The sequence below is a fragment of the Dreissena polymorpha genome, chromosome 13 (genome assembly GCF_020536995.1).
Source record: "Dreissena polymorpha isolate Duluth1 chromosome 13, UMN_Dpol_1.0, whole genome shotgun sequence".
Classification (NCBI taxonomy): Eukaryota; Metazoa; Mollusca; class Bivalvia; order Myida; family Dreissenidae; genus Dreissena; species Dreissena polymorpha.
This window is the reverse complement of record NC_068367.1, coordinates 11,080,175-11,095,065: the sequence shown is the minus strand read 5'-3', so window position 1 is coordinate 11,095,065 and position 14,891 is coordinate 11,080,175. Positions and strand designations below refer to the sequence as shown.

General features: G+C 35.2%; 1 protein-coding gene across 1 annotated transcript in view; it reads left to right on the top strand.

The window, feature by feature from the left end:
• Positions 1 to 1,738: 1,738 nt before the first annotated feature.
• LOC127855190 (integrin beta-1-like) overlaps positions 1,739 to 14,891 on the top strand; it is a 32,808-nt gene continuing 19,655 nt past the window's right edge. The window contains exons 1-9 of the mRNA XM_052390605.1: positions 1,739 to 2,028; positions 2,359 to 2,468; positions 4,328 to 4,423; positions 4,850 to 4,931; positions 6,625 to 6,756; positions 10,897 to 10,996; positions 13,005 to 13,101; positions 13,416 to 13,502; positions 14,033 to 14,116. Of these exons, the coding sequence (XP_052246565.1) occupies positions 1,998 to 2,028; positions 2,359 to 2,468; positions 4,328 to 4,423; positions 4,850 to 4,931; positions 6,625 to 6,756; positions 10,897 to 10,996; positions 13,005 to 13,101; positions 13,416 to 13,502; positions 14,033 to 14,116 (819 nt within the window). The 5' untranslated portion in view covers positions 1,739 to 1,997. The remainder of the gene's footprint in view (positions 2,029 to 2,358; positions 2,469 to 4,327; positions 4,424 to 4,849; positions 4,932 to 6,624; positions 6,757 to 10,896; positions 10,997 to 13,004; positions 13,102 to 13,415; positions 13,503 to 14,032; positions 14,117 to 14,891) is intronic.

The following is a 14,891-nucleotide window of genomic DNA, read 5'->3' as shown; positions in this document are numbered from 1 at the left end:
GCGGATATCAACAAAGCTTCAAAATATGAAGCGGATCTTCGTCATGGTAATTTTACTTCTTATGACCCATGAAGAAGGTGGTCGTGGTCGATCCGCGAAAATTAGGACGAAATTACCATTTGTGAGAAGAATATATGAATCAATAAATACATTCATAAATGGATAAAAAAAACAAATACATAAACATTGCATTCATAAAAAAAATCATTAATAAATGCATAAATAAATGCATGAATAAATGCATAAATAAATAAATTTATCGAATGCATGACCTTTCAAATTTTTCTAACCATTTTTGACGTGGTACATAACGAAATAACCAAAGTTTTTTTAAGCGCTTTTTAACATATTCAATGATTTTGGATCATAAAACAACTATTAGTATTTGGTTTCAATCTTAACGTTAATACGTCCTAGAGGAAATAAAATCCGCTTTCTGCACATGTAGATTTGTATTGGCAACCATAGTTACACATTAAATTAAGCGATTTTGAATGTCAATAAAACGTCCTGTTAACAAAGTTTTACATTGTTTATCCGTTTCGGTTAGTCATCATTGCTATGTCATTCCCAACGACATTTACTGACTCAAAGCGGAAGGGAAAACAGAGGGCTGATTGTTAGAAAACGATATGAAACTTGATCCCCCTATTATAACGCACTTGTGTGGTTGTAGTGTGAAGTACAACGTTTGTTAAAGGGTTGCAACCAACTGTTATGTTTTATATTATTTGAAATCCAAACTTGACTTGGAAGATGCTAATTTTGGCTAAATATGACAAGTTATGCGCTTCAAATTACTCACATAGAAAAGAAAATTCTACGTAGGGCCATAAGACAAAATTGTGACTTCAAATGCAGCCCAAAGTGTCGTGTCTATGGACGGAATCCGAAGGCCGTGTAGAATACGCCGTTGTGGGTTGGATGTCCGGCCACTTTGGGTCCGAAGCGGGGTTGTTCATTTCATATTGTGTAACGCAGATCCTCATAATTTGGATATACCAGCGTATCATCAATGATTTTAAAGTCACATGTTTGAAAGAAAGTATAACTCTATAATGTATTTCAAATAGAGATTATATTCAACTTATGAGCATTCTCTATAACAATGAAGAATTTTTAGAAATGTATAATACTTATTTATAACAAATAGTGTTTCATTTATGAACAATCGTCAATAAAAGAGCTACCGCACCGTGCAGTCTAGTTTCGTGCAACCCATGCATTAACATCATTACCGCATCGTGCAGTCTAGTTTCGTGCAACCCATGCATTAACATCATAAGTCTATACTTTGAACGCGCGGTATATATATAAATAATAACCGGACCATAAACTGTTTATTGCCTCTATTTTGCGCATCTTAACCAGTCATATAGAATAAGAAATTTATGTCAGGAACAATATATTGAATTTTTCTAAAGGTGAATTGTAAACACATACACAGTATTTCTTGACATATGCGTATTACAAAAGTAGTTTGGTGGAGCATTTAAGTAAACTGTACACCTTAGAATTTGTATATTTGTATCTCAACATGAGAATAAATCCCTACCAGTATCGCGTCTGATTGACTAATCATCTTCTAATATTGCTATTGATTTTACAAAAAATAAACCCTTATAGTAGCTGTTCATTGAATACAGATTTCCTGCACTTGACCAACTCGAATGAAAAAATCCCACTGAATGATAAATACATGAACAACTTCCTTAAAAATGTTGGTATGTCAAGGAGCAAGTGCGACATGGCTCATTGGTTTACTAACTTAAGTAACGATTCTCTCTTTGGTACATGAATCTTTATTTAAATCCGGCAATGGTGTAAACAGAAACGGAAGCAGGCCATTTAATCGCTATCACCGCGATGTACGCATTAAGTGTTAAGCTCTAACATATATTGCCAATCATATTTGTTGTAGTATGGGTGTGGATAAATATTGTTAAAGTTGAACAGTTATTAGATTATTACATTTAGGAAATTAATGCTGAACGATTATGGATGTTAGATCGATTATTGCTGTTTTCGGTAAGAACTTTAGATAACAAATTTATCTTTATTTTATATTTAATTTGGATTTATTATTGAGTTTATTAAATAAAAAATCATTAAATAATAAAATGTTAATAATTAAAAACATAATTAACATAAGTCAGCACACAGTTAAAGTAACTGTAATATTTACCTTCACCACGAAGATCGTTCGTTAAAATCAAATTTGATTGAGAGACCCGATTTAATAATGTTTATTTAATATTGATTAAAATCGATTACTGAATGTGTATTTCAGAAATATAACATAAAAAATATCTATCATGACCCGTTTCCAGTTTCTACTTGAAATTATTTTATGAGCAGGTTTATTTTGTCTCGTGGATTCACAAAGCGACGAAGCTGGATGCAACCAGAAACGTTATTGCAACGACTGCATCAACTTTCATCCGGATTGCGCATGGTGTAACGACAAGGTCTGCAAAATTAATGATAAAATACAATGTGAAAGTTCTAGAATCATCGAGCCCTGCACATTTTTCTTGGCAACATTGGCCCCCAAAAATAACTGATTCAGAAAACACATAAAGATCAAACTCTTCCGGTACATGGAGCCTGGCGGTGATGATCGAGTATAAATTATGATTCTTGATTTTGGTTAAATACTTTCAACATTTGGCTTCTATTCATTTATTAGTGTATTGGAACTAAATCCATTACATTAAAATCATTTCAAAAATTACTATATTGATTTAAAATAGACAACACTACACAAATTTACTCCAAGTCCTCAAAGATCTTAGAAGATTTGCAAATTATGATCCCACGTGCTACATTTGGCTATCCCCTCTTTCCCCTTTGAATAAACACGTCCATATTTGTGTTTATTCAAAGGGGAAAGGGGGGATAGTCATGCCTTACGGAAAAACACGAATGTATAGTAAACCATACGAGTGTAAATGAAGCACTATTTCGGCAATCACAATTCACCAACATCACTGGAGTAATTTCGTTCTGACTTTAATACAAAATGGACATTTTTTTCTAGGAAAAACGCCACATTTGAATTGTTATCATTCATTTCCACTCTTGATCGTGTTTTAATATGTTCAATAGCATCTGCATTGCAATACATATCAATAGCTTAGCGTAAAGCTATGCAATCCAGTATACATTGGAATACATATCAATAGCTTAGCGTAAAGCTATGCAATCCAGTATACATTTTACATAATCGTAAGCATATAATTGTATAATTGATCCGTCGACATGCACTGTTGAAAACTCTACTTCTTAGTCACATTACTGTCATTGAATAATTCAAAATCAGTGACAGCCTTACCATTACCAAATCAATAACTAATGAAATCTCATATGTCTGACTAATATTTCAAACAAATGAGCCCTTAACACCCTTCTGTATATGCAGACGAATGCTTAAGATATTTTTAAAACATGTCCCAGCACCAATATCTTCATAAGCGCCAATACTCAGTCGAGCTCTTCTGGCCACAGAAGTTCTTGTATAAAGAATTTAACACGTAAACATCCATGGTTAAATTTTAAGTACGTTCTCAAGGCGATAAGCAGTAGTGAAAGAAATGTGAGTCGTGTTCTGAGAAAACTGGGCATAAAGCATGTGCGTAAAGTGTCGTCCCAGATTAGCCTGTGCGGACTTGCAAAGCTACGTTATAATTTGAACTGATTGTGCAATAGTGTAATGGACAATATCAATGGAATACCTTTGTTTTACCTGTTAAAGGGATCTTTTCACGCTTTGGTAAATTGACAAAATTGAAAAAAGTTGTTTCAGATTCGCAAATTTTCGTTTTAGTTATGATATTTGTGAGGAAACAGTAATACTGAACATTTACCATGGTCTAATATAGCCATTATATGCATCTTTTGACGATTTTAAAACCTAAAAATTATAAAGCGTTGCAACGCGAAACGATTGAATAATTTGGAGAGTTCTGTTTTTGTCGTTAAATTTTGTGAAACTACAAAGATTGCTTATATAAGGTATAAAATACGTCATGCATGTGTACTTGGCGGAATAGCTCAGTAGGCTGAAGCGTTTTTACTTCAGGACTCCGGCAGGACTCTAGGGGTCACTGGTTCGAAACCTGGTCCGGGCAATGTTCTTTTCCTTTTTTTATTTTATTCTTGATTTTTTACTGGAGCTTCTACGATCCAATGTTTACATTTATCGATATAAAGCATTTAATGAATAAGTTAAAAAATGCCAAAATCTGTGAAAAGGCCCCTTTAAGATATAAATTTTTGACACGCAGGAAATATACTTAATTGATATTTGCATACCTATTCTTTATAGGAGTTTGCAAAGGCGAGATGCAGTGTGAATCGTACCCTTAAGGATGATGGATGTCGAGAAATCAAAAATCCCAATAATACTGAATTTAAGACAAAGGTTTGTAGATATCCGAAAAGCTTCATTAACCCATTAATGCCTAGTGTCTAGAAAAAAAGCCTTGGCAAACAGCGTAGACCAAGATGAGACGCCGCATGATGCTGCGTCTCATCTGGGTCTGCGCTGTTTGCCAAAATTCATGAAGGAATTTCTGTAAGACAAATTCTAAATATAGAAATAAATATGCTAGACATCCCTAATTTTGGAAATAAATTGATCCAATTTTGAAGGATGGGAGAGTCCACTGTGCATAAATGGGTTAAGCCCCCCAAAAGTGTGCAGTGTGTAAAATGTATGATAATCACAATGTCTAAAGCACCATTCCTTTCAACTTAAGTCCTCAATAGTCGAAATAAAATATGCCTACACAAATGCCCGAAATTTTAGGAATGTCCTTACATATAAGTGTGCATGCGCGTGTTTCAGAATGATGGTTTAAAGGACGGTTCTTTTGAATACGACCCGATACAGCTGACACCGCAGGCAATAAAGCTCACTCTTCGCAAAGGTATGCGACATCTAGAAGGAAGGTTATGACTTAACACAAATTGAAAATCAACATGCACCTTTATCACAAGGATAAACGTTCTATGGGATTTCTCGGGGTTTATCGGGCCAATGCAAACTGGGTACTGACAATTCAACACTTTTTCTGAGAATAGTTTGACCACTCGGCCATCCGTGCTCATACAATTAGCGATGTATTTTGTAAAAAGCATTCGAGCTTCCAAATTATCTTATGTTGCGTTTAGCTCTATAGAACTAATCTATATACTAGTTGTTGAGCAAACCTATTATTAATTACTTCCGAAATCAATGGTAATGGCCTTAGCATCTAGATAACTAGTTTTTTTTCTTACCGTATATGTTCTTCCTGTCTGTTTTACAAGCTATTTCATATTAATTTATGTCATGCGCAAGCCTTTATTTCATTGAAGTTGTTATATGTATTACACAAAATGCCAACGTCTCTTGATAGTACCATTATAGATGTCTTAGAGAGTTTCACGATATTGGTATACGTATGTTTAACCCATTTATGCCTAGCGTCCTGAAAAAAGGACATTGCAAACAGCGTAGACCCAGATGAGACGCCGCATAATGCGGCGTCTCATCTGGGTCTGCGCTGTTTGCTTAAAAGGAATTTCTTTATGAAATATTCTAAATATAGAAATAAATATACTTGACATCCCTAATTTTGGAAATAAATTGATCCAATTTAGAAGGATGGGAAAGTCAACTAGACATAAATGGGTTAATGATTATAAAGATGATACTAAGTGTCTTAGAGCATGTATTATAAAATCTTTTTGAAAACAAGTTAATATTGTCCTTTGCATGCATTATTTGGCATACGAACAGAATAATAATCGTTATGATTGTTTATGGCATAAACAGTAAAAATATTAAGTTTTATTGGGTAATAAATGATTGTGCATTTACACAACGATAAATGTCTGCAGGTAATTGTTGAAAATTTAAATCGTAAAACAGTTTAACTTCCGTTAATTAACACTCTCCACATGTGAGGCAAAGTGAAAATGACTTTTGCAACCAGCATAAAGCCAGAACAGCCTGCGAGTAACTCGCAGGCTGTTCAGGTTTTGTGCTGTTTGCTGCCTATTAGTAACTAAGGGTTTGAAATGAAGCCTTTAAAACTTGAATCTAGTAAGAAAGGTATTTAATTAAATGTAACTTGCTAATTTACTTCACATGCGTCAAAATACGTATCTTAGTGTTGAAGTGTTTACATTTGTCTGTTTTGTTTGCATGTAAAAGCAATGATGCAGATGCATATACACACTGGAAATAATCTCAGTATGACCCGTTGACTATAACCTAGAGAAAAACGAAAACCCAATCGATTCGCTTCAGACAAATTTTAGACCCACAGTTATGTATCCCGGTCCGTGTAAACAATTACCCCTAAGTATAATTTGGAATGAGTCGTATTCTGAGAAACCTGGGCATTATGTATGTGCGTAAAGTGTCGTCCCAGATTAACATGTGCAGTCCGCACAGGCTAATCAGGGACGACACTTTCTGCATACATTGGATTTTTGCTAAGAAGAGTCTTCATTTAAACGAAAAATGTCATAAAAGCGTAAAGTGACGTCCCTGAACCAATCTGGGACGACACTTTACGCACATGCATTATGCCCAGTTTTCTCAGAACGCGACTCCTATTGTTTTCAATTAAGGCAAAACCCATTCGCTCCTGATGACTTACCGTGTGGCCAAAAACCTGCCAATCGACATATACTTTGTCATGGATGCGAGCTACACCATGGCAACCAGAATAAAGGACGTTGCAGACCGCATAGGGGACCTAAGTTAGTTGCGGCTGATGGTTTCTATACAGTTTGATTTTTTTTCATTTTAACCCATTTATGCCTAGTGGACTCTCCCATCCTTCTAAATTGGACCAATTCATTTCCAAAATTAGGGATGTCTAGTATATTAATTTCTATATTTTGAATATTTCTTACATAAATTCTTTAAGCAAACAGCGCAGACCCATAAATAAATAAATAAATAAATAAATAAATACATTTTATTTTGAGTCGGCAAGACATATAACAAATAACATAAGCTGCAAAGCTTTTTAACCGACTAAACAACAAGTGTAAGCAATAAAACATGAGTAAAACAGCTAAAAGAAAGATCAAATACATGTTTTTAAGGGTGAAAGCACAAATTAAGATATTAAATTACATGCAACACTGAAATAAGTTTGACAATATTAAAGCATTAATAAAATTTGAGGCAATTAAAAACTGTGTAGGAAGCTGCTGATCTAGACCTGCTAGTAGGACTAAAAACTGCAATAAGACGAGTGAATAAGAATCTGAATTCAAAAAGAAACACAAAAGTGCGACAGATAAAAAAGTGCTAAGAACGAATATCACCTCGAATCAGATTCGAAATGAACTGATCAGCAGCTTTCTCACAATAAAAACAGAATAAAGCATGAAACAAAATAGGAGCAAACTAGAAGCAAGCACAGGCAATCAGAATAAAATAATACATACTACATAAGCAAAACATAGACATCAAAAGCCACTAAACACAAATTAGAAGCTAGCACAAAAATAAAGCATGAAACAAATTAGAAGCAAACTAGAAGCAAGCACAGGCAGACAAAATAAAATAATACATAGTACATACGCAAAAACAAAGACATCAAAAGCCACTAAACACAAGTTAGAAGCAAGCACAAGCAATCAGAATAAAAAACTAAATAACACATAAGCAAAACAGAGGCAGCAAAAGCAACTAAACACAGTGTGGCATGCAGCTCCAGAACTTTATGTACCTATGTAACTTTACAGGAAGAACATTTGCATTCTTTGCCAGTCCAGCTCATCATAAAGCTTTTAAATTGGTTAAAATTACTTGCTTTCCTGTGGCTTTCTGGTAAAGCATTCCACAGAACTGGAGCTGCATGCCGGAAGCTGTTTGTACCATACTTAGTAGACTTGACTTGGGGAATCTCAAGAAGATTGGTATACCTGAAGTGATAACGAGATTCACGTTTGATAACAAGGTCATTTAGAACAGGTGGAGACATTTTATTTATAATTTTGAAGGTTTCAAGTGCTATTACTCTGGTTCTTCTAATGTATAGACTAGGTAAGTTTGCTTTTGTGAGTAATTGGTCATATGAGCTGTTGTAATCATCATATACAAAGCGAAGAGCTCTCTCTTGTATTTTTTCAATTTTGTCTGTGTTACTTTTAGAACAGAAATGCCAAGTTAGAGGGCAGAAACTGAAATTTGATAAGATAAATGAATGGAAAATGGTTAGTCTACTAAGACGACAGAGGTTTTTCCCTATTCTTTTCAGGATATTTAGCTGCTGTGCTGCCTTACTGCAAATGCTACTAATGTGGTGATCAAAATTTAGGTTTGAGCCTAAGTTTACTCCTAAAAGTTTAACAACATCGTCACATTTTATATTAGCATTACTTATGTCAAGAGAAAGGTTTTTGGAAGCGGTTCTTTTTCCAATAGCTATAGCTTGAAACTTGTCGGGATTAGCTTGCATACAATTAAAAGTAAACCAGTCTATAAGGATATTGCTTTCTTCTTGTAGAACTTTAACAAGGTCATCAAAATTTGTGGAACAGTAGGAAAGTGTATTATCATCTGCATAATTATAGAGTGTGCCCTTGTGAATAAAATAAAAGATATCATTGATGAAGACATTAAATAGGAGAGGCCCGAGTATGGAGCCCTGAGGTACGCCTTTGATAATATGAGCCCAGGAGCTTACAGAACTACCTATTTTGATTTGTTGTTTCCTATGGGATAGATAAGAAGTTAAAAGACCAATAGAGTTGTTAGATAGACCATAATATTTAAGTTTGCATAGGAGAATATCATGGGGCAGGCAGTCGAACGCCTTTGATAAATCCATCAGAACTGCAGCAACATATTGGTCGGAGTCTAATGCAGATTTCCAATCCTCGACAAGTTTCAAGAGTGTTGTTTGGCATCCATGCCCTTTCCGAAAAGCACATAAAAAGTTATTGAAAATCTTATCAAAGTGTATAGTAAGTTGATTAGCCAGAACCTTTTCGAAAATTTTTGAAGGAGCAGGTAATATGCTTACAGGTCTATAGTTAGACTTGACTAAGGGATCATCTTTCTTATAAACTGGGGTTACCTGTGCTTGCTTTAGTCGATCAGGGAATATACCCGAGTCAATAGAATTGTTTATAAAGTATGTATAGAAAGGGACCAGTGACTGTGAACCTAATTTTAGGAGTTTTATAGATATTTTGTCAATTCCAGTAGCTTTTTTCGCATTAAACTTCCGTAAAATATTTGAAACAGTTGATTGTTCCACATGTGAAAAATTAAATGAATCTGGGGGAATATTTTGCCCTAGTATTTTATTTATACTTGGATGGTTACTTTCATCAAAGGTGAAATCTTTTCCAATGTCTTTTGCAACATTTACATAGAAGTCATTGAAAATGTCAGCTACATCACTATTATCTGATATTGTCTTTTGATTATCATTGAGAATGATTTTACTCTGACTATTTTTTGACTTGTTTGACATATAAGGTTTTATTGTTTCCCAGAAATCTTTAGATTTACAGCCACCAGTACACCTTTCCTGAAAAAAGTTATTCATGGATTTACGTTTAAGTTTATTTACTAAATTTCTATTTTTACGATACTGTTCCCAGGATTTTGAGTTTTTCGTTTTAGTATACTTGTTATACGACATCTTTTAAGTGTAAATAGCTTTTCTTAGTTCCTTATTCATATATGGTAACTGAACAGGCTATCTGTATGTTTGTTTAAATGGAGCATGCTTGTTCATAATTTCAACAACATCATTTTCAAAAGTGTTGTACACCAGATCTAAGTTATCAGGATCGATTGAATAATTTCCAACATTTAGTTTGCACAATTCTTCATTATATGAATCAATATTGAAATTTTTAAAGCTTCTGTAAGTAATTCACGGTCTGCGTCTGCGTCTCATCTGTGTCTTCACTGTTGGCCAAGGCCTTTTTTCTAGACGCTATGCATAAATGGATTAATGCTACGGAGGTTTAATGTTTGCAAGCACAAACTCACTAGATAATAATCTGTTCTGTAAACTCTTATACACGGAAAACTATTGAGTAAATAGATATATTGTTTAATAGCTTTTTTTGCAGAGTTTATCCATGAAGTTTATGTAGATTGTGTACATATCCGAGTCAAAACTGGGCTAACAAATAAGACTGCTATCGCGTTTGTTTACACGGTTAGGCTCACGTTGACACTAAAAATGCTGTGGTACAAGTGTTACGTTAAGTTGTGTTTGTTGCATACTTAATCCTGCTTGCATTAGCGATCGGTATTTTGTATTAATGTTAAAAGCATACAGCTAACGCGTTATTCATTAAAGCAATTTTGATAAATGCTTGCAAGCAAATCAATAACATTTGGACTTAATGGGTTAAAGCAAATACATATGAGTCGTGCTCTATGAAAAGGGGTTTAATGCATGTGCGTAAAGTGTCGTCCAAAAGTAGCCTGTGTAGTCCGCACAATCTAATCAGGGACGACACTTTCCGCAAAAACTTGAATTTTCTAAGAAGAGACTTTCTTGAAACGAAAAATAAAATACAAGCGGAAAGTGTTGTCCCTAATAAACCTGTGCTGACTGCACAGGCTAACCTGGGACGACACTTTACACACATGCATTAAACCCCCTTTTTACAGAGCGCAGGTCATAGTTTTGTGTTTCATGATTAGCGATTACAATTGTTCTTCCAGTTTCTTATACATTTCAGATTCTTAATAAAAGATCAACCTCAACGATAAATATATTGGCCAGAGCTTCGAAATAATGTTGTATTATAGTTCATAGTTATGATTTATGAGCCCCGTACCGCATCGAATCATATAATGCGATGCAAATAATTTTAATCAATGTGCTAATAGTTTCAACGACACAATTTCAGTCGACGGCTTGAAGAAGTCCTTCACGGAGAATATTGAGATTGGTTTCGGAGTTTTTATCGACAAGCCTGTGCAGCCATTCACCATCACCACACCAAGAGTGTAAGTTAGCCTTTATCCCTTTGCATGCTGGGAAATTTGTCGTCTGCTAAAATGTCGTCTGCTGAATTTGTAAAATAAGCATTTTCTTCATTTTTTTCTCAAAGAATACTATCAGAATAGCAAACAGTTTGGATCCAGATGAGACGCCACGTTCTGTGGCGTCTCATCTGGATCCAAACTGTTTGCAAAGGCCTTTAAAATTCGGTTCCCGCACTGAAAGGGTTATCTATGACCTCTTTGCAACAATTGTAATATCGATCAATACATCACAGCACGCGCTTGTTGTATTTGATAATAGCCACAGTTGACTAACAATACATATAGGTACTTAAACCACTACTAATGTTTGCAAGATTACCATGCAGCATCGCTACAAATCACGTGTTTGTATTAATGTTTAAAACGTACGTGCAAATCACTCATCACGATTACATTGTATGTCAGAAGCGTCTCTTGAAAACCATAATTGCCCATAGCAGACTTGATTCACCCATAGTTCCTCATGTCAATAGCCAATAGCGACATTTTTTAGATTTGAATTTTTGAAAGAATACGTTTTTTCTTGATACTTTTTACTAAACTGACACAAGCAGCTTTACTGGGCAGGAATTTATTGTCTGTCATTTACTGTAGGGAATTTACCCGGTGCTAACATGCATCAAATTATTTTGTTATATATCAGTAATGAGTATATGTGTCTTATTCTGTGAAAATTGGGCAAAATGCATGTGCGTATAGTGTCGTCTCAGATTAGCCTGTGCAGTCCGCATAGGCTAATCAGGGACGACATTTTCCGCTTTAATGGTATTTTTACCAAAAATCTAGTAAAAGCGCAAATTGTCGCACACTTTACGCCCAGTTTTATCAGAACAAGACACATATGGTTATAGACGAGAGCAAGTATAATCATGGTTATTGCACAATAGATGTTCCATTCTGAACGTATACATATGTTCCATTCTGAACGTGTATATATGTTCCATTCTGAACGTATATTGATGTTCCATTCTGAACGTATATAGATGTTCCATTCTGAACGTAATAGATGTTCCATTCTGAACATATATTGATGTTCCATTCTGAACGTACATAGTTGTTCCATTCTGAACGTATATATATGTTCCATTCTGAACGTATATTGATGTTCCATTCTGAACGTATATTGATGTTCCATTCTGAACGTATATTGATAATCCATTCTGAACGTATATTGATGTTCCATTCTGAACGTATATAGATGTTCCATTCTGAACGTATATATATGTTCCATTCTGAACGTATATTGATGTTCCATTCTGAACGTATATAGATGTTCCATTCTGAACGTATATAGATGTTCCATTCTGAACGTATATTGATGTTCCATTCTGAACGTATATTGATGTTCCATTTTGAACGTATATAGATGTTCCATTCTGAACGTATATAGATGTTCCATTCTGAACGTATATAGATGTTCCATTCTGAACGTATATTGATGTTCCATTCTGAACGTATATTGATGTTCCATTCTGATGGTATATTCATTGATGTTCCATTCTGAACGTATATTCATTGATGTTCCATTCTGAATGTATACTGATGTTCCATTCTGAACGTATATTGATGTTCCATTCTGAACGTATATTGATGTTCCATTCTGAACGTATATTCATTGATGTTCCATTCTGAACGTATATTGATGTTCCATTCTGAACGTATATTCATTGATGTTCCATTCTGAACGTATATTGATGTTCCATTCTGAACGTATAGTGATGTTCCATTCTGAACGTATATTCATGTTCCATTCTGAACGTATACAGATGTTCCATTCTGAACGTTTTTTCATGTTCCATTCTGAACGTATATTCATTGATGTTCCATTCTGAACGTATATTCATGTTCCATTCTGAACGTATACAGATGTTCCATTCTGAACGTTTTTTCATGTTTCATTCTGAACGTATATTCATTGATGTTCCATTCTGAACGTATATTCATTGCGAAAATGATGACTTATTTCCAGGCTTGAGAACCCGTGCCTTATACAAAGTACCGTGTGCGAACCCACATATGGGTTCATACATCGACAGCGTCTGAACAACAACACGAGCGAGTTTATTGTGAGTTGTTTTACGCGAGTATAAGGTCTGTGATTGAATCAGAAACTTGCCGAACAATAAGCCACGTCGTTGTTTTATTTTAAAACAGTGCTAGTATTAACTTTTGAAAAAAGGTATTGTGTAGTTCAAATTTAGTCTGTACAGTTTTGTTGTTTTCAATTATAAAAATATTTTCTTTATTCTCGAAAGACACAGTACTGTTTCATTACTTTGTTTGCAACAGTTTTTGCAGGAAATATGAAGTAATGATCCACTTAATCATTTATTTTGTATGCCACACACACACACAAGAGACCTTTTGGTGACTTTTGCAGGACACCATTCGAAACACTAGCACTTCCTCCAACTTCGACCCCATGGAGGGAGGTCTCGACGCTGTCATGCAGGCTGCAGTTTGCCCGGTAGAAACTAGCAATTGCGTGAATTATAATTATAATTATATTGAGATATTTTCAAACACTGTAGAGTATGCGAGTCAATGATATGAGTCGCGTTCTGAGAAAACTGGGCATAATGAATGTGCGTGAAGTGACGTTCCAGATTAGCCTGTGCAATCCACAAAGGCTAATCAGGGACGACACTTTCCGCTTGTATGACATTTTTCGTTTAAATGAAGTCTCTTTTAAACAAAGATCAAATCAAATTTAGGCGGAAAGTTTCGTCCCTGACCAGGCTTATCTGGGACGACACTTCACGCACATGCATTATGCCCAGTTTTCTCAGAACGCTACTCATATAATTACACTGAGATATATTCAAACACTGTAGAGTATGCTAGCCAATGATATAAGTGTTTTTAAATCACACATTTAAGAACATTTATATTTTGTTAAACACTTATACAATTATGCCATCTCGTTTTTATCATCGCAGGTTTAATAATTTCTTGACCAATTATTCGTTTTGAGATTTAAAATATTTTTGCCTACAGCAAATCGTCGGTTGGCGTAACAGGTCCCGCCGCGTGCTGGTCTATATCTCGGACGCTGGGTTCCATTTCGCAGGAGACGGAAAGGTGCGTAGAATGAGTTACTGATAGAGAAACAAACGAAATCCATTTCGAATATTGAGCCAGAATTTATTATGGAACTTATCAAACATGTTCACATTTAAAATTCAAAGCGCTGAAGGCACTTAAGTTGTTCGCTGTTGTCGTCCTTGATTAGCTTGTGCGCATTGCACAGGCTAATCAGTGTGCACAGGCTAATCTTAATTGACATTCATTAAGCCCCGTTTTCCCTGAAAGCAGCCAATATGTACAGATTTCAATGATAAACACTAGACTTGCCAATGCCGTCTTACAAGCTGGTTTATACACTCACTGCAGAAGTAGAGCAGAAGCATTTGTGGTCTGCAGTTCAGACAGGCAGCGGTTATCGCTCCTAGCATAGTGAGTTGCGGTTCTTACCGTAGCTAAGGCTTCTAAGCACATACTGATTTGCAAAATATGCTCTGTAAATTTAGTCGGCCACCAACGCGACCAACTAAAAACGAACAATCATGTCAAAAGGTTAAAATTTATTTAAACTTGTATGTAGAATATTGCTGGGCCAAGTGTGAGGTTGAGCGCTGTAAAACCGGTTTAAAACCCCAGTGCTTAGCATTGACCGTTCCAAGGCGGTGACCCCAGCTTAATTCTACTATGTCTGTATGTTGTTTCGTATTGTTCCGTACTGTTTTGGCAATTGGTCACTTGCCATAAATAAAGGACCACGAACGTGTGTATAATAGAAATGCAATACTGTTGGAGCAACTGGAGTTTCACTTCTTTGTAGATTTCAGGAGAATCC